At 46.1% G+C, this 19,050-nt stretch overlaps 1 protein-coding gene across 3 annotated transcripts in view; it reads right to left on the bottom strand.

Moving 5' to 3' along the window:
- ZNF532 (zinc finger protein 532) overlaps positions 1-19,050 on the bottom strand; it is an 80,696-nt gene that overhangs the window by 13,328 nt on the left and 48,318 nt on the right. For all 3 annotated transcript variants that reach the window (XM_073584797.1, XM_073584798.1, XM_073584799.1), the window contains exon 7: positions 17,032-17,316. In XM_073584797.1, the coding sequence (XP_073440898.1) occupies positions 17,032-17,316 (285 nt within the window). The remainder of the gene's footprint in view (positions 1-17,031; positions 17,317-19,050) is intronic.

Genomic DNA, 19,050 nt, shown 5'->3' on the forward strand with positions numbered 1-19,050 from the left:
TCTTTACAAGCCGCGAGTCTCCGTCTGAAGTCTGTCCGTGGAACGAGAGACTTGGAAGACATCATCTAAGACTTTGCTTTGTAGCTCGGCGGTGAGCTCATGTCTCACCTCTCTCTTTCTCGCCGGCACTTAGATCTCTATTGGCTTTTAGATGGCGAATAAAGGTATTCCATAAAAGATTAAGCAGCACTTTAGCGCTGCAGCTGTTATATCCTGCGTGATGTCTCTAAACTCGCAGGGCTACATGTAAATCCTTTACTTTTTTTTAGCAAGTTTACTTCTGCTCCTTTGGTTATTAACACCAGCGACTCTGAATCACCTTTCAGAAAAATCCATAGGACTTTAATTTAGTCCAGTAGGGTCCCATAAGGTAAACTACAGAGTTGAAATTAAAGGCTTGCAAAAAAAATAAATATAAAATAAAAATAGCAGGTTGTCCAAGACTTTACTATTGATGGCTTATCCTTAGAATAAGTCAGGAATATGAGATTGCTTGGGGTCCCAAAGATCAGCTGCCACTGAAAATTTCTGATCAAATTTTGCAGCTTTTCTTTTAGCTAAACAGTAGCAAAAAAAAGGTTAAAAGATAAAATTAAAAAAGCTTTTTTTATTATTATTTTGCATAAGATTCATGAAAAACGCGCCAGTTTGAAAAATTTGGTGAAAAAATAAAAAAAAAGCCCACAAATATCGCAAGACGAAAAAACACTTAAAAAGGGAACCTGACATCTTATACAAGCTGCCCGATCTAACTTGTATCAGACACTGGCTGCGTGATTTCAGCCAGGTATATAGGACTCTGAAAAGCCACCGGAGACCGAGCCGCACCCAAAAAGAGTTAGCAAGCCTTCTGTATAAAGAATGGGGGTGGTATTCCAAAGCGAGAGCCACTGTTAGCAGCATCCCAACAGAGGAGACCCCCCTTTATATTAACTCTATGTGTCTAATAAGGAGTACAGAGAAAACTTTCTGTGATGCGGACCCCTAGTTAGCGATGATGTGTGATTTGTGCAAAGCATGTCATTCTCCGCAAGGAGAAACGATACTTCTTGGATATCGGTCAGACGCCTCTCTCACAGCCAAACCAGATCTCACCCTTTGTACTGAGGAAGGGCAGTACCCCGAAACACAGTGTCTGCAAATTGAGATTCTCTCTTGGCTTTTATCCTAAGTCATGTAACAAGGCTTGTTAAAGGGTCAATTTTGACTTCTAGGATTGCTACTTCCAATAGGTGGCACTAGAGTTCTAGTCCTCTTCCTCTTTGAAGAGGCAATTTGCATAATTGTGCAAAGTTGCGACAGCCGCTGCGGCCGGGCATGTTACAGAAGTACGGATGTGACAACTCTTTCTTTTCTTTGCCTTGAAAGAGTAGGGCGCAGGAAGGAACGAGCGCCACGCACACCTGTCACATCCAGGAATAGCGCTTTGTTGCTTTATATGATGTTTTGTGTTCTTCACGTCTAATTCACGAAAGTAAGATGAATGCGGCGAGTGGCGAGCAGAATGTGGATCAAAGCTTTACTCCAAAGACAGAAAATACGATGCTCCGTAACAAGGTTTTCACCAAGTTCAGCTCCACATCTCCACTCTATTGGGAACGTTTGCCATTCGACTCCTTTTTTGCATTCATGGTTGTGCACCATGATGTCACCAAAATAAATGATGTCACACAAGGTATGCAAATATTCTCTCCAGAGAGGAAGAGAACTTGGCAACCCTAAAAGTTAATATCGACTCTTTAACGAGCCAAGCCACATGACTAAGGATAAGAAGCTAAGCTAGAAACTCCATTTGCAGACACTTGTTTCAGGGTGTTGCCCTTCCTCAGTGCAAAGCAGGAGATCGGATTTGGCTGGGTGAGAGGCCTCTGAAGGGGCTTTAAGGGGAAACGTTTCTTCTTGTATAGAGTGCCAAGGCCTCCCACCGAGCCAAATCAGATTTCCTGCTTTGCACCGTGGAGGGGCAACACCCTGAAACACGTGTCTGCAAATGGAGTTTCTGGTTTGCATTCTTATCCCAAGTCCTGTGGCAAGGCTTGTGTGACACCCCAGAGTCCGGTTGTCACAGTGACATTACCTCCCTCTAAGAGGTGAAGTCATGCTTGGAGGCAGAAAGGGGGACCCCCAAGCCAGGTAAGATAGATTAAATCACAATTCCTGCTGCAGGTCAGAAAAGGGAGCTGCCTTATAAATTCTGGCCAGCAGAGGGGGTTGGTGAGTCAGCGAGAAATCAGCTGAGGGAGTTGTCATGGAAACGAGAGCAGCTGTGAGCTGAGAGAAAATGACAAGACAGTTAAACGTGAGGTAAAGAGATCTTTCTGGAAGGTCCAGTCAGTTCAGGAGAAGGAGCTGATCTATGAAGAGGAAAAGGACACGAGCAAAGACGGAGAGGCTCTGGGGAAGCTAAAAAACTGCATATAGCAGACCCCAGAGCGAAGCGCTAATAGAGAGAAAAGGGACGTCAGAGTCCTTGGTGGTCAGGAGCTGTATGTCCTGATCGCCGAATCTGAATGTACAGGGGACTGTAAATTCCTGTGCGACATTGCACACCTGAGGGCACGACAGCAGATAAGGAGCCCGGGGATAACAGAGAAAAGGACGGTACCCGTGGAATAGGCTCACGCTGACAGCCGTACAGGTTAGTGAAATCATCACACAATTGAGGGTCGCAGCATAGTTATAAACAGCGGAGACCCACCCACAAAGCACAGAAGGAAGGTCCCCAACCCCACCTGGCAAGGTGGATACCCTGAATGCCTCCAGGCCAGCCGGACTCATCCCATCACCTGTATGTGGTACTCCGGACTACAACCAATTGCCAGTAAAAGGTAAAGAAACTGCACCTCTCTGTGTCCCTCTCTCATTTCTCTGCACCCCAACTTTCACAGCCATTTTGACTATTAATCTAACATCTTTGCCCTGAGACTATTGCTCTACCTGTGGAGAGCTATTTTCACCCCAGCTGCGACACACCAACAGTCTCAGGGGAACAACACCGCAGCGCTGGTCACCTCTGACCAGAATACCACAGGTGGCGTCACGTATTTAACCATCTATAAACTTTATCTTCATTTTTACCACATCTAACAACATCACAAACAACTTTCTCCCCTATTTTATTTAATGGACGCCCCAGGGCCACGGACCAGGTCACAACGCCGCCATGGTACCGAGTACCCCATGGCCCTCCTGCACCGTGCACGAGCGCCCTCTCACGCCCTCACGCCGCGCGCGCCCGGGTGCTTCAACTGGCGTCACGAACAGGATTTAGCGAGCCTAGCAAAGCTGGGTACTGTGCGCCATAGACTTTATTAAATTGAGTGCTAAAGACTTTAATGAGCTTTCATATAACCACCATAACTGCGTCACACAGTGTGTGCGAGCAGAGAGGGGCGTGCCAGTGAAGCTGGAGCTGCGCTCTATTGTGAGCAAGTGAAAAACAGGAAGAAAATGCCCAACGCGGGTGAAGATTCAGCGACGGTCGCAGCCGCAGTTCCCATAATGCCGCTATCAATGCCATATATACCAGGAGCAGCCTGGTTACCACAGAACTCAGGGGAGTCGCACACCCTGAGCGATTTTAAAGAAAGACTATGTAGTTTGTTGAAAGTCTACCCCCTGTCAGAGAGCCGAAAAGTCAGTATCCTCATTGGTCAGTTAACTGGTGCAGCCCAGAGGGAAGTAAAGTCCTGGCCAGACACTGATAAAGGGACTGTCCAACAAATCCTGGCCAGACTGAAGAACACTTTTGATACCCGCACTGCAACAGAGATAAAAATGAGATTCTTTGGGTGAATCATAGAATCATAGAATCGTAGAGTTGGAAGGGACCTCCTGGGCCATCTGGTCCAACCCCCTGCTCAAAGCAGGATTCGCTAAATCATCCCAGTCAGATGTCTGTCCAGCCTCTGTTTGAAGACTTCCATTGAAGGAGAACTCACCACTTCTCGTGGCAGCCTGTTCCACTCATTGATCACTCTAACTGTCAAAAAGTTTTTTCTAATATCTAATCTGTGTCTCCTCCCATTCAGTTTCATCCCATTGCTTCTAGTCTTTCCTTGTGCAAATGAGAATAAAGTTGATCCTTCTACAATGTGACAGCCCTTTAGATATTTGTAGACAGCTATTAAGTCTCCTCTCAGTCTTCTCTTTTGCAAACTAAACATTCCCAAATCCTGCAACCTTTCCTCATAAGACAGGGTTTGCAGACCGGTCACCATTCTGGTCGCTCTTTTCTGAACTTGCTCCAGTTTGTTGATGTCTTTTTTAAAATGTGGTGCCCAAAACTGGACACAATATTCCAGATGAGGTCTGACCAAAGAGGAGTAGAGGGAAATAATGACTTCACGTGATCTAGACTGTATGCTTCTGTTAATACATCCTAGAATTGCATTTGCCTTTTTTGCTGCTGCATCACACTGTTGACTCATATTCAGTCTGTGATCTATTAGTATACCCAAGTCTTTTTCACATGTGCTGTCACTTAGCCCTATTCCTCCCATTCTATATATGCTTTTTCCATTTTTATTGCCCAGATGTAGTACTTTGCATTTCTCCCTGTTAAAAACCATTCTGTTAGTTGCTGCCCACTTCTCCAGTTTATTTAAATCTTTTTGAATCCTCTCTCTCTCTTCTCTAGTATTAGCTATCCCTCCTAGCTTTGTGTCATCAGCAAATTTAATCAGTTTACCCTCAATTCCTTCATCTAAATCGTTGATAAAGATGTTGAACAATACAGGGCCCAGGACAGAGCCCTGTGGTACCCCACTTGAGACATTCTTCCAACTGGATGTGCAGCCATTTACGACCACTCTTTGGGTCCGATCACTAAGCCAGTTATGAATCCACCTAACAGTTGCCTTGTCCATTCCATACTTAATCATTTTTTTAATAAGGATTGTATGAGAGACTTTGTCAAATGCTTTGCTGAAGTCAAGATATACTATATCTACAGCATTTCCTTGATCCACCCAATCAGTGATACCGTCATAGAAGGAAATTAAGTTAGTCTGACATGACTTATTAGTTACAAACCCATGCTGACTCCGTTTAATCACTTCATTCTTATCCAGGTATTGACATACATGTTGTTTAATAATTTGTTCAAAGATCTTTCCTGGTATAGAAGTCAGACTCACTGGCCTATAGTTACCTGGGTCCACCTTCTTCCCCTTTTTGAAGATAGGAACAACATTTGCTCTTCTCCAGTCTTCTGGCACTTCTCCTGTTCTCCAAGAATTTTCAAAGATTATAGAGAGGGGTTCAAAAATTTCTTCTGCTATCTCCTTCAGTACTCTGGGGTGTAATTCATCTGGACCTGGAGACTTGAATTCATTTAGGCTAGCTAAGTGTTTCCTCACTATCTTTCTGTTTATAGATATCATGGATTCTTCTATTCCCTTAATAGGACAGTGAATAACAGTTGATGTTACATTTCCTTTCTGAGAGAAACCAGATGCAAAATAGGAATTTAAAAGTTCAGCCTTCTCAACATCCTGTCTTACCATTTCATCATTTTCATCCTGTAAAAATCCTATAGCATCTTTGACTTTTCTTTTACTTTTGACATATCCCCAAATCCTTTATTATTGCTTTTGACATCTCTTGCAAGCCTCAATTCATTTTCAGCTTTAGCTAATCTGATTTGTGCCCTGCAGGTTCTGCAGACAGCATTATATTCTTCTTTAGATATGCCTCCCTCTTTCCATTTTATAAACATTTTTTTCTTCCTTTTTAGCATGTGCTTAAGTTCTGTGTTCATCCATCCTGGTTTCCTTAACTGCTTCCTATTCTTCCCTCTTTTCGGAATTGTTAACAACTGTGCTTTGAGAATTTCATTTTTCAAGATTTCCCATCCTTCCTGGACATTTTTGTCTTTAAGGATATCCAGCCATTGGATCCCTCCAATTCTCTTTCTGAATCCCTTAAAATCTGCCTTTCTGAAATCTAACCTTGACGTCTGAGTCTTCACAGGTCTTCCGCCTCTAGTTATCCAAAATTCTAAAATAGCATGGTCGCTACCTCCTAGGGTCCCAGCCACTTTTACCTCCTCAACCATTTCCTCCCTGTTTATAAGGATTAGATCCAAGGTAGCAGTTCCCCTTGTTTTCTCCCTTACCTTTTGGAAGATAAAGTTGTCAGCAAGAGAGGATAAGAATTTCCTTGACCTGTTAGTTTTGCCTGAGAGAGATTCCCAACAAATGTCTGGATAGTTGAAATCTCCCATGACAACTATGTCATATTTTTTGGAGAACTTGGCCATTTGATGCATAAAGAGTTCATCCATAGCTTCAGCTTGCACAGGCGGCCTGTAGTAAATGCCTACAATGGTGTCCTTTCCATTGTTCTGTCCTTGTATTCTTACCCAAACAGTTTCCACAGAACTCCCAGTCTCTGAAGCTTCAATCTCTGTGCAGATATACGCGTTTCTAACATACAATGCGACACCCCCTCCTCGTTTATCAAGTCTGTTTCTTGCAAATAAGTTGTATCCTTCTAGTCTTGTATTCCAATCATGTGTATTGTCCCACCAAGTTTCAGTGATTCCAATGACATCATATTTCTTTTCCTGTGTTAGTAGTTCCAATTCTCCTTGTTTGTTGCCCATGCTTTGTGCATTAGTATAGAAACATTTTAGTTTGTGATTGGTTTCTCTTTCTCCAATATTTTTATTAATTAGATTCTTTCGTCTTTGTTCTTCCTTTCCACTTCTAATAGCAGAGTTCTCAATAGCATTTGTCAGGTGTATGGCTTTTTCTGGTCTTTTGCTTCCCTTCCCATGTTGTTCTAGTTTAAAGCTCTCCTTACAAGTGTAGCAAGGCGACTTCCAAATACATGCTTACCATTCTTTGTAAGGTGCACCCCATCTCTAGCAAGTAGTCCATCGTATAAGTAGTTCACTCCGTGATCCAGAAATCCAAATCGTTGCTGACGGCACCATCGACGTAGCCAGTTGTTCACCTGCAGAATCTTATTCCACCTCCTTGTTCCATGGCCATCCACTGGGAGGATGGAAGAGAAGACCACCTGCGCTCCCAGTTCTTTCACTTTCTTGCCTAAGTCTTCAAAGTCTCTGCAGATGGTTTCCAGGTGCAAACAGAGAGTGCAGGACAGTATACGGGACTATGCTCTTAATCGTCAGGAGGCACTACGGACCGTAAAGCAGGTTGACCCTGAGAGCGTGCAAGATGAAGATAGATTACTAACAGGGCAGTTCATAGAGGGACTCCAGTCTAACAATCAAAGGACACAGCTGCGCATAATGGCCCTACAAAATCCTGAATTGGACTTTGCACACTTCAAGGATAGAGCCATCCGAGTGCTGCGTGAACCTAACCCTAACAGCACAGAGCCCTCTAAGCATCCTGCAATTACTGTACATACCAGCAGGAGACAGCATCCTTTCCAAAGACCTCTGTTGAGACTGACAAGCCGTCCCAAGATGATGATTCTGCTGCAGACTTACGTCTCCAAGTCAAGGAACTAACCAAAAGTGTAGCTACACTCACAACAACTGTGCAGTCCCTGCAAGTGACTCCAAAGAAGAAGATCCAGCTGGCCTCCAGTCCCGATGATGTCCCGTGGCAACAACAGAGGAGTAGCCCACCGACCAGAGGGAGAGACAGCAATCGTTACGACGAGGACGGACAGCCCATCTGTCGCCGCTGCAACAAGGCGGGACACCTAGCAAGATCCTGTCATTTAAACAAGCAACCCCTGGGGCAAAGAGCCAACCCCCAGGAGTAAGATGACCAGGCCAGTCAAATTGGCGAGACAAGTACGTAGGAGCACGACCAGTCCTGCCTGTCGTGATTGACGGTTTTCCGATGAACGCTTTACTGGACACCGGCTCCCAGGTGACAACGATACCATATGTTCTTTTTAAGCAGTACTGGGCTGATTCAGACATTACTCATAGCCCAGATAAAGACCTTGCCATTTTTGCCAGCAATGGTCAGCCCTTGCCTCAGATGGGATATAAAGAGGTGACCATCAAGATTGGCCGAGTAGAATTGCAATCGCAAGGTTTGATAATAGTTGATATTGACAGACGAGAATGCCATCCTTTGATCACTTTAGGCACTAATGTAATTGAAAATTGTCTTGGAGAAATTATTGCTTTGTTACAACAGGTAGCCGAGACCACCAGCTCCAAGTCAGCAACGGGTCCTGCAAAAGGAGATCAGAGCCCTGATGCAGCGACAACAGATAGAGCGGTCTGGTGGAGAAGTTGGCAGTGTCAGAGTAAGTGATCCTTTTCCCATTGCAGTACCTCCCAGAAGTGAAATGTTAATTTGGTGTCGGGCAGCAATAGGCCTAAGGGGTCAAGATTACGAAGCCCGGGTGGAACCCATGTACTCTGATAGTAGGCCCACTATCCTGACAGCCAGAGGGGTAGTTGATGTCCGCAAGGGGACAGTACCAATACGCATCTTAAATTAGGGGAGAGAGAGGTCGTTACCCCGGTATGCCACCCTTGCTAAATTGTTCACTGTCAGTAACAATGCAATAGAAGCACTAGAACCCTTGCTTCCATCTGACAAGGTGGAAGAGAATGGCTCTGAAGGGCAGCAGGAGGATTGGTGTCAGCAGCTACACGTAGGTACTGACTCCACCCCTTCGCACCAAAAGCATGGGGCTTACCGGGTGGCTCGAGAATTTGAACGGGTCTTCAGCAAGCATCCTCTAGACTTTGGACAGGCAAAAGGGGTCCAACATCACATCCCCACTGGAGATCATCCATCCATTAAAGAGAGACACCGGCCTGTACCCCCAGCACACTATCAATGTGCCAAGAGTATGTTACGGGAGATGAAGGAGGCTGGGGTAATCAGAGATAGTTGTAGCCCCTGGGCAGCTCCATTAGTCCTCGTTAAGAAGAAAGATGGTACTATGAGAATGTGTGTAGACTACAGGCGGATTAACAGAATTACACATAAAGACGCTTACCCATTGCCTAGAATTGAGGAATCACTAGCTGCAATGAGAACTTCTAATTATTTCTCTACCTTAGATCTCACCAGTGGGTATTGGCAGGTTCCTGTGGCAGAGGCAGACAAAGAGAAGACAGCGTTTACAACACCAATGGGCCTCTGCGAGTTTAACTACATGCTGTTTGGGCTCAGCAATGCGCCAGGAACATTTCAGCGGTTAATGGAATGCTGCCTTGGACATAAAAACTTTGAAACTGTTCTGCTGTACCTGGACAACATCATCGTCTTCTCCAAAACCTACGAAGACCATTTGAAGCACCTGGCCGAGGTATTTGAAGCCCTGTCAAACTTTGGCATGAAAATAAAACCGTCCAAATGTCACCTTTTGAAACCCAAGGTGCAGTACCTAGGCCATGTGGTGAGCGCGGAAGGTGTGGCACCCGATCCTGACAAAGTCACCGTTATCCGGGACTAGCAAAGACCCAGCACTATTCATGAAGTGAGGCAATTTCTTGGGTTAGTAGGCGACTACTGAAGATTTATCAAGGACTTCACCAAGATAGCAGCACCGCAGCAAGATCTTCTAGTGGGCCAATCCAAGAAGGCCAAGGGCAAAAATCTTCCGTTCGAGTGGAATAAAAGGATAGAAGAGTCCTTCACCAAGTTGAAATTGGCCCTCATGTTAATGAGGTCCTGGCCTACCCTGACTATGACCAACCATTTGTACTTTACACTGACGCCAGCAACGTGGGATTGGGAGCAGTGCTGTCACAAGTGCAGAAAGGCAGAGAGAGAGTGATTGCCTACGCCAGCAGGAAGCTTTGTCCCACTGAGAGGAACCCCGACAACTACAGTTCCTTTAAGCTGGAGTTCCTCACCATAGTCTGGGCGGTAACAGAGCGCTTCAAGCACTACTTGGCATCAGCCAAGTTCACCATCTACACGGACAATAATCCGCTAACCCACCTTGAAACGGCAAAGCTTGGGACACTTGAGCAGCGATGGATGTCCCGACTGTCCAACTACGAGTTCACCATCAAGTACCGAGCAGAACATAAGAATGCTAATGCGGATGCGTTGTCCAGGATGCCCAATTCACCAGACGGGGGGAGAAGATCCAAAAGAACTCGAAGAAATCGAGTTACCAGCCTTCCACCATCCAGTTGCAGTCCAGCGCTCCCTAGGAGTAAGGAATAAGCGCTTTGTCGTACGAGAGGTAACGTTGAACCCATTACCCCATCATGAGTGGGCAGAGACACAAGACAGTGATCAAGCTGTTCGCCTAGTAAAGGAGTGGCTGGCACAAGCTGATGCACACCCTGGTCCAGATGACCTACAGGAAGCACAGCAGTTATGGAAGGAGAGAGGCAAGCTGTTCATCTACGAGGGTAAACTGTGTCGGAGGAACCATCAACTTGCGCACACAAGAACTGGTCCGGCAGGTGGTAGTCCCGAAGAGGGATGCGCCAATGGTCTTAGAGGCGTACCACAATGGAGCAGGACACTTCGGCTCTAAGAAGTTGGAGGTCCTACTTTGAGAAAGATTCTACTTAGTTGGCATGAGGAGTTCCATTCAGAAGTGGTGCCGAGAATGTGGCCCATGCAACCTGCGCAGAAAAGACCGCAACAGCCAGCAAGCCCCATTACAGCCAATCATTACAAAACAGCCACTTGAACTGGTAGCCTTGGATTACGTGAAGTTAACTCCGAGTAGGAATGGCTACACTTATGCTTTGACCATCGTGGACCATTACTCAAGGTTCTTGGTAGACGTACCTGTTAAAGACCAAACAGCGAAGACAGCAGCCAAGGCATTTCAGCAACACTTTTGTCAACCGCACAGATATCCTGAACAAGTGCTCACCGACCAAGGTCCTGGCTTTGAGGCAGAAGTGTTCCAGGAGTTCTGTAACATGTACGGTTGCAAGAAAGTCAGAACGACGCCGTACCATCCACAGACAAATGGCATGTGAGAAAAGATGAAACAAGTGGTCATTGACTTATTGAAGACCTTACCTCTGGAAGAATGGAACCAGTGGCCAGAGAATTTGCCAGATCTGGTAGATCTATATAATCATATACCAGTAAACTTCACAAATTTCACTCCGGCCTACTTGATGAGAGAAAGACCTGGCAAGTTACCCATTGATTTGGACATGAGAGTCTTAACACCTGAGACAACATCACCAGATGCAGACTGGGATACAGAGCGGCAGCAACAATACCGCAAAGTGCAAGAATGTGTGGAGAAAATTTTGTCCCAAGCAAGACAGAGGCAGGAAAGAAATTACAATCAAAACGCCCCTGCAGTTCCCTTGACACCGGGAGAACAAGTACTCAAAAGAAAGAGACGTGTTCACAAACTAGATGACCAGTGGGAGGCAGAGCCATACTCCGTGATACCTTCAGACTTTAATAACACCAAAGTATGCATCATAAGCAAAGATGGAGGAGAAACCTTCGAAGCAGTCTCAAGAGATCATCTAAAAGGTGTGCCCTGATCAGTTGAAGTACAAGAAAGAAGTCCAAGACACTCCACAGCCCATAGTAGAGGTGGAAGAAAAGATAGAAACTATACTTGGAATTTCCTTGGACGTGGACACAAGTAAATCAGGCAATAGTAGTGCCAGTCCTAACCTTTCATCAGCCTACTGCACCAGATGAAGTAGAGACTCTAAATGAAATGGCTCCAGTAACAGATACCACATCTGCAGAGGAATGCAGAAATCTGTCCCCTGCTAACAGCGAATCTGACAATCTCATGGTGAGTCTAGGAGTAGAGAGAAGGCAGTCTAGAATACCCATCTTACACAAGTCTACTTATAGCGTAGTGACTAGTGCACCAACAGTTGACATCAGAGAACAGGTCAGGTCATCAGAAATACCTATACTGCGTAGATCCACTTGTAGTACTAGAGGTCAGATCCCTGCCCGTTACAGAGATTACATAATGTAAATAAAGTAGTAAGAATGTATAGTAGTAACCGTTAAGCATGAAAGCCTACAGAGACTTACTGTATGAACCTTTTTAAGCATTCGTAATAACCAGTTAAAGGACAATTGGGCCACAGGACTATGTGTGGTCAGAACTTTTATTTGTAAATAGTTACTCCAACTTGGCCTTGAAAATAAGCCGCCGGCGTGGCTAAAAAACAGGCTCCTCTACAGAGTGCCCTGTAGCCAAGCCCAGAGACGACACACAAAGTGGGTTAAGGCGGTTCCCACCAACCAAGCTCCAGGTACAAGCACAAAGACAATTCCTGGATAGCAGCTTAAGGACTGGTCGCTGCAGTAACTGTGTTATTGTTACTTTTTCTTGTCTGGTTTTTGATAATTTTTACATTTTTAAGACTTTGTAGATTTTCATTGATTGTTGTTAACAATTCTTGTTATGTTTTCCTCAGTACAGGAGTACTGAACTTAACTGGGGGGAATGGGACACCCCACAGTCCGGTTGTCACAGTGACAATGCCTCCCTCTAAGAGGTGAAGCCATGCTTGGAGGCAGAAAGGGACCCCCATGCCAGGTAAGATAGATTAAATCACAATTCCTGCTGCAGGTCAGAAAAGGGAGCTGCCTTATAAATTCTGGCCAGCAGAGGGGGTTGGTGAGTCAGCTAGAAATCAGCTGATGGAGTTGTCATGGAAACGAGAGCAGCAGTGAGCTGAGAGAAAATGACAAGACAGTTAAACGAGAGGTAAAGAGATCTTTCTGGAAGGTCCAGTCAGTTCAGGAGAAGGAGCTGATCTATGAAGAGGAAAAGGACACGAGCGGAGATGGAGAGGCTCTAGGGAAGCTAAAAAACTGCATATAGCAGACCCCAGAGTGAAGCGCTAATAGAGAGAAAAGGGACGTCAGAGTCCTTGGTGGTCAGGAGCTGTATGTCCTGATCGCCGAATCTGAAAGTTCAGGGGATTGTAAATTCTTGTGCGACATTGCACACCTGAGGGCACGGCAGCAGATAAGGAGCCCGGGGCTAACAGAGAAAAGGACGGTACCCATGGAATAGGCTCATGCTGACAGCCGTACAGGTTAGTGAAATCATCACGCAATTGAGGGTCGCAGCATAGTTATAAACAGCGGAGACCCACACACAAAGCACAGAAGGAAGGTCCTAAACCCCCACCTGGCAAGGTGGATACCCTGAATGCCTCCATGCGAGCCGGACTCATTCCATGACCTGTATGTGGTACTCCGGATTGCAACCAATTGCCAGTAAAAGGTAAAGAAACTGCACCTTTGTGTCCCTCTCTCATTTCTCTGCACCCCAACATTCACAGCCATTTTGACTATTAATCTAACATCTTTGCCCTGGGACTATTGCTCTACCTGTGGAGAGCTATTTTCACCCCAGCTGCGACACACCAACAGTCTCAGGGGAACAACACCGCAGCGCTGGTCACCTCTGATCAGAATACCACAGGTGGCGTCACGTATTTAACCATCTATAAACTTTATCTTCATTTTTACCACATCTAACAACATCACAAACAACTTTCCCCCCTATTTTATTATTTAATGGATGCCCCAGGGCCACGGACCGGGTCACCGCCGCCATGACACCATCCCCCATTGAAGTAGACGGGCCCAGTACAGAGTACCCCACGGCCCTCCTGCACCGCGCGCGCACCCACTCACGCCGCGCCCCCCCAGGCGCTCCACTTGTTAAGGGGTCGATATTGACTTTTAGAATTTCCATGTCCAATAGGTGGCACTAGAAATCAAGTTCTCTTCCTCTCTAAAGAGGCTATTTGCATATTTAAATTCCCAGAGGAGCACTGAATGGCCTGTAAGTCTCCTTACGCCATCTTGGCGCTCTCCACTAGTAATAAATATTCCCCCTTGGACCCCCAGTCACACAAGCCTGCATTTGAGTAATGGGAGAAGCCAGAAGACCCTGGAGGCTGCTCCGGATAGGTAGATTTAATGCTTTCTTTCCCATGGCCCCCTTAAGCAGTTTCAAAAACTTCTTCTCGTGAATGTGACTGAAGCGTCAGCAATGCCGGTCTGTGTGAATAAGCATAATGTACAGGGTATGAGCTCTCTACATGGGATATCAGTATGGGAATTTGATGGGGTTCATGTTCCTAGACATCTAAAAATATAGTCTAACATGTCTACAAGTCAAGTCAATAAGGCTATGTTCACATTCGAGATAAAGTGAATCTGTCAGCAGGTTGTTGATATGTAATCTGACAGCTCTATGATGTAGGGGCAGAGACCCTGATTTCAGCGATGTATCACTTACTAGGCTGTGCTTTACTGTTTCATTAAAATCAATGTTTTATCAGCAGGAGATTATCATTACAGGACTAGGTGTCTTGTTCCCCCTTGGCCAAACTCCCAGCACTGACTAATAGCTTTCTGTCAATGTAGAGTGTACACAGAAAGCAGCCAATCAGAGGTGTTGGTGGGGTTATACACAGCTCAACATTCAGAGCTCTGCTGGAATCAGTGTCTCTGTCCCTACATCATTGATGCTGTCGGATAACATTGCAAAAACCTACTGACATTTTCCCTTTAAAGGTTCCTATCGGAGTTTCTGTCAGATTCAATGTCAGGAGCGACACTGCATGCATCGCTATTCATGGCAATAAAATGCTGGAAACACAGATAAACCCAAATTATAAGGTCCATTATTGCAGGGCACGTCCAGCCCAGCATTGTGCCTTCCCTTATGAACCCAAGCCACAGTGCATATGTGAACAGAGCACTATAGTCCTCTTAGCACTGGCAGGAATGTCTCTTATTCTGGAGGAACTGGATCATCTCTGCACATAGGGAGGTATTAATCAGTGGCCCCTTCATTTTTTTCCCCCGTGCGCAACAGCATTCCTGGCCACCCGGCTGCACACGGATCTACAGCCAGGACTGATTTACTTGCATAGAGCTGAGGCAGAGCAGGAGGCCAAGGCTGTAGCCCCTTCATTTTCACATCATTGGGCGATTGTGGCATGTCATCACTAGACGAGGTGTGTATATCCCTTTAAATGGTCGGCACCATGATATATTTTAAATTTTACTCTTCCTATCCTCTTTTCAGTGGCATAAAAAAAAAATCTGGGGCAGGGGGCTGTATAGCGAGGGTCCAAATTGGGCCTCCTGTACCATTAAACAACCCATCAGGTTTCCACGATCACGTCTTGGGAGCCCAATGGTTACTCCCTCTGTTAATGGAATAATCATTATTTATGGCGGCATCTAAGGGGTTTATCTGCTGTAGCAGTTAGTGGGTGCTGACTGTTTTTCACAGCCGGCAGCCACCAATAAGAATGGAGGAGGTTCGACGTGTGAGCCCGTTCCATGCTAAGTCTCCTGATTTCGGCTAATCTTGGGAGAAGAGGACGCACGCCAGGCAAGGGAGCAGGTTATTTAGCAACACAAAGTCCTGATAGCAGCGATGTGGTGATACATCATTGCTTCCTAGGTTACAATCGCTCTTGGCACAAACTCAACCAATGCTATGGCTGTTCACTTCTATCATTCTCTGTTATGAACTATTGCAAGCTGGGGTTCGACTGATTGGAGAACTTTATGATCACTACTAGAGGTCATGAATGTGTAGGATGATATCAGTGGCTCAAGTCCTTGGCAGATGAGGTCGCTCTGGGGTTCGACTGATTGGAGGACTTTATGATCACTACTAGAGGTCATGAATGTGTAGGATGAGATCAGTGGCTCGAGTCCTTGGCAGATGGGGTCGCTCTGGGGTTCGACTGATTGGAGGACTTTATGATCACTACTAGAGGTCATGAATGTGTAGGATGAGATCAGTGGCTCGAGTCCTTGGCAGATGGGGTCACTCTGGGGTTCGACTGATGGGAGGACTTTATGATCACTGCTAGAGCTCATGAATGTGTAGGATGAGATCAGTGGCTCAAGTCCTTGGCAGATGGGGTCGCTCTGGGGTTCGACTGATGGGAGGACTTTATGATCACTGCTAGAGCTCATGAATGTGTAGGATGAGATCAGTGGCTCGAGTCCTTGGCAGATGGGGTCACTCTGGGGTTCGACTGATGGGAGGACTTTATGATCACTACTAGAGCTCATGAATGTGTAGGATGAGATCAGTGGCTCGAGTCCTTGGCAGATGGGGTCACTCTGGGGTTCGACTGATGGGAGGACTTTATGATCACTGCTAGAGCTCATGAATGTGTAGGATGAGATCAGTGGCTCAAGTCCTTGGCAGATGGGGTCGCTCTGGGGTTCGACTGATGGGAGGACTTTATGATCACTGCTAGAGCTCATGAATGTGTAGGATGAGATCAGTGGCTCAAGTCCTTGGCAGATGGGGTCGCTCTGGGGTTCGACTGATGGGAGGACTTTATGATCACTGCTAGAGCTCATGAATGTGTAGGATGAGATCAGTGGCTCGAGTCCTTGGCAGATGGGGTCACTCTGGGGTTCGACTGATGGGAGGACTTTATGATCACTACTAGAGCTCATGAATGTGTAGGATGAGATCAGTGGCTCAAGTCCTTGGCAGATGGGGTCACTCTGGGGTTCGACTGATGGGAGGACTTTATGATCACTACTAGAGCTCATGAATGTGTAGGATGAGATCAGTGGCTCGAGTCCTTGGCAGATGGGGTCACTCTGGGGTTCGACTGATGGGAGGACTTTATGATCACTACTAGAGCTCATGAATGTGTAGGATGAGATCAGTGGCTCGAGTCCTTGGCAGATGGGGGTCGCTCTGGGGTTCGACTGATTGGAGGACTTTATGATCACTACTAGAGCTCATGAATGTGTAGGATGAGATCAGTGGCTCGAGTCCTTGGCAGATGGGGTCACTCTGGGGTTCGACTGATGGGAGGACTTTATGATCACTACTAGAGCTCATGAACGTGTAGGATGAGATCAGTGGCTCGAGTCCTTGGCAGATGGGATCGCTCTGGGGTTCGACTGATGGGAGGACTTTATGATCACTGCTAGAGCTCATGAATGTGGAGGTTGAGATCAGTGGCTCGAGTCCTTGGCAGGTGGGGTCACTCTGGGGTTCGACTGATGGGAAGGACTTTATGATCACTACTAGAGCTCATGAACATGTAGGATGAGATCAGTGGCTCGAGTCCTCGGCAAACGGGGTGGTTCTTACCTTTCCGTGCTCCTTCCTCATGTGTGATATATACAAGTCTCTCTGGTTGAATAGTTGATCGCACTCCCTGCAGGTCCAGCCCCGTTTTGCACTTTTTTTCACCAATTGGTTGGTCTTCTTCTCTGGGACAGTGGCTTTCTTTTCCGGTTTCTCAGTCCCATTCACAGGCTTCGTGTCTTCCTTGTTGGTGCTGTTGGAGTTCTGGGTGGTGGGCTTGGTGCTCAGAGGTAAATTAGTTCCAATTTTCAGAGGACCCTCCATGCTCTTCAATGTCCCATGCACAGACTACAAGGCAAATGAAGCCAAAGTTAAACATTATAAAAAGCAGGGATTCTCCAGATAAATGTATAATCCCACAAATGAGCTTAAAGGGGTTTTCTGAAATCCTCTCTTCCTCGGCCATAGTTTGCTTTAAAATAAAACTATAGCTTTACTCCCTGGGTCAAGCGCTGAGTCTCCGCTGCTAGTCCCGGTTTCCATTATGGTCTGAAGCTCTGACACCACATTGACAACACTGCAGCCAATCAGTAAACTCATGCTGTCTACTTTTTTAAAAACAAACAGTGCCTGGGGACGGGGTTTTCTTAAAACTGGAAATCTCTTTAAAAGAATAGAGACACCTACGGGAAATTTTTGTTTATCTAAATTCTTTTAAAACTGGGTTTCATTAAAAAAAAAAAACCTGCACTTCATGTCATATTCCTGTTGTTATCTACAAGATTGGCTGCAGAATGAGTTACCGTATATACTCGCGTATAAGCCGAGATTTTTCAGCCCATTTTTTGGGGGCTGAAAGTCCCCCTCTCAGCTTATACGCGAGTCATATATGCCAGGGGGTTGGTGGGGGAGGGGAGGGCGGGGGTGTCAGATCATACTGACCCCCCCGGCGCGGTCTCTGCAGCCTCCCTGCTTTTCTCACGGGGTCTCCCTTCCTTCAGCAGTCACGTGGTACCACTCATTAAAGTCATGAATATGTGCATATTCATGACTTTAATGAGCGGTACCACGTGACCGCTGAAGGAAGGAAGGGAGACTGTGGGAGAAGCGGGGCTGCAGAGACCACGCCAGGAGGGGGTAAGTATATGCAGTATTCACCTCTCCCCAGTCCAACGCTGTTCGCCGCTGTCTGTTGTGTCCTCTGTCAGTGACATTCAGACAGAAGAAGGCGCGATGATTTAGTTAGTGCGCGCCGCGCCCTCTGCCTGAACAGTCACTGACAGAGGGACCCGGCAGACAGCGGCGAGCAGTGTTGGACCATGGACAGGTGAATATCTCAGGTGCTGGGGCAATGAGCCAGCAGCGACACCAGCACCTGTCCCCCATAGCGCGCCGCTGTCCCCGCCTGCTCAACACACCGACACCTGGCCCCCAGCAACGAGAGGTGAGTATGTCTTTTTTTTTTTTTTTATTTGCAGCAGCATATGGGGCATAATCTATGGAGCATCTTATGGGGGCATAATCTATGGAGCATTTTATAGGGGTATAATGTATGGAGCATTTTATGGGGCATATTCTATGGAGACTCTTATGGGGGCATAATCTATGGAGCGTCTTAAGAGGGCATAATCTATGGGGCAGCATATGGGGCATAATCTATGGAGCATCTTATGGGGCCATAACCTTTATGGAGCAGCATATGGGGCATATTCTATGGATCATCTTATGGGGCCATTATTAACCTTTATGGAGCATTATATGGGGTGTATTTTGTATGGAGAATCTTATGGGGCCGTCATGAACTGTATGGAGCATTATATGAGGCTCCTGACTCAATATGGATATTCAAAAACATTTAACCTACTGATGTCTCAAATAATTTTACTTTTATTGGTATCCATTTTATTTTTGAAGTTTACCAGTAGCTGCTGCATTTTCCTCCCTAGGCCTATACGCGAGTCAATAAGTTTTCCCAGTTTTTTGTGGCAAAATTACAGGGGGTCGGTTTATACACGGGTCGGCTTATACACGAGTATATACGGTAACTAAGAATTAGTCAGTGAGCTTGCTCTGACAGGGGGT

Source organism: Dendrobates tinctorius, unplaced genomic scaffold (assembly GCF_039654945.1).
Source record: "Dendrobates tinctorius isolate UK_male_01 unplaced genomic scaffold, ASM3965494v1 ptg000085l, whole genome shotgun sequence".
Lineage (NCBI taxonomy): Eukaryota > Metazoa > Chordata > Amphibia > Anura > Dendrobatidae > Dendrobates > Dendrobates tinctorius.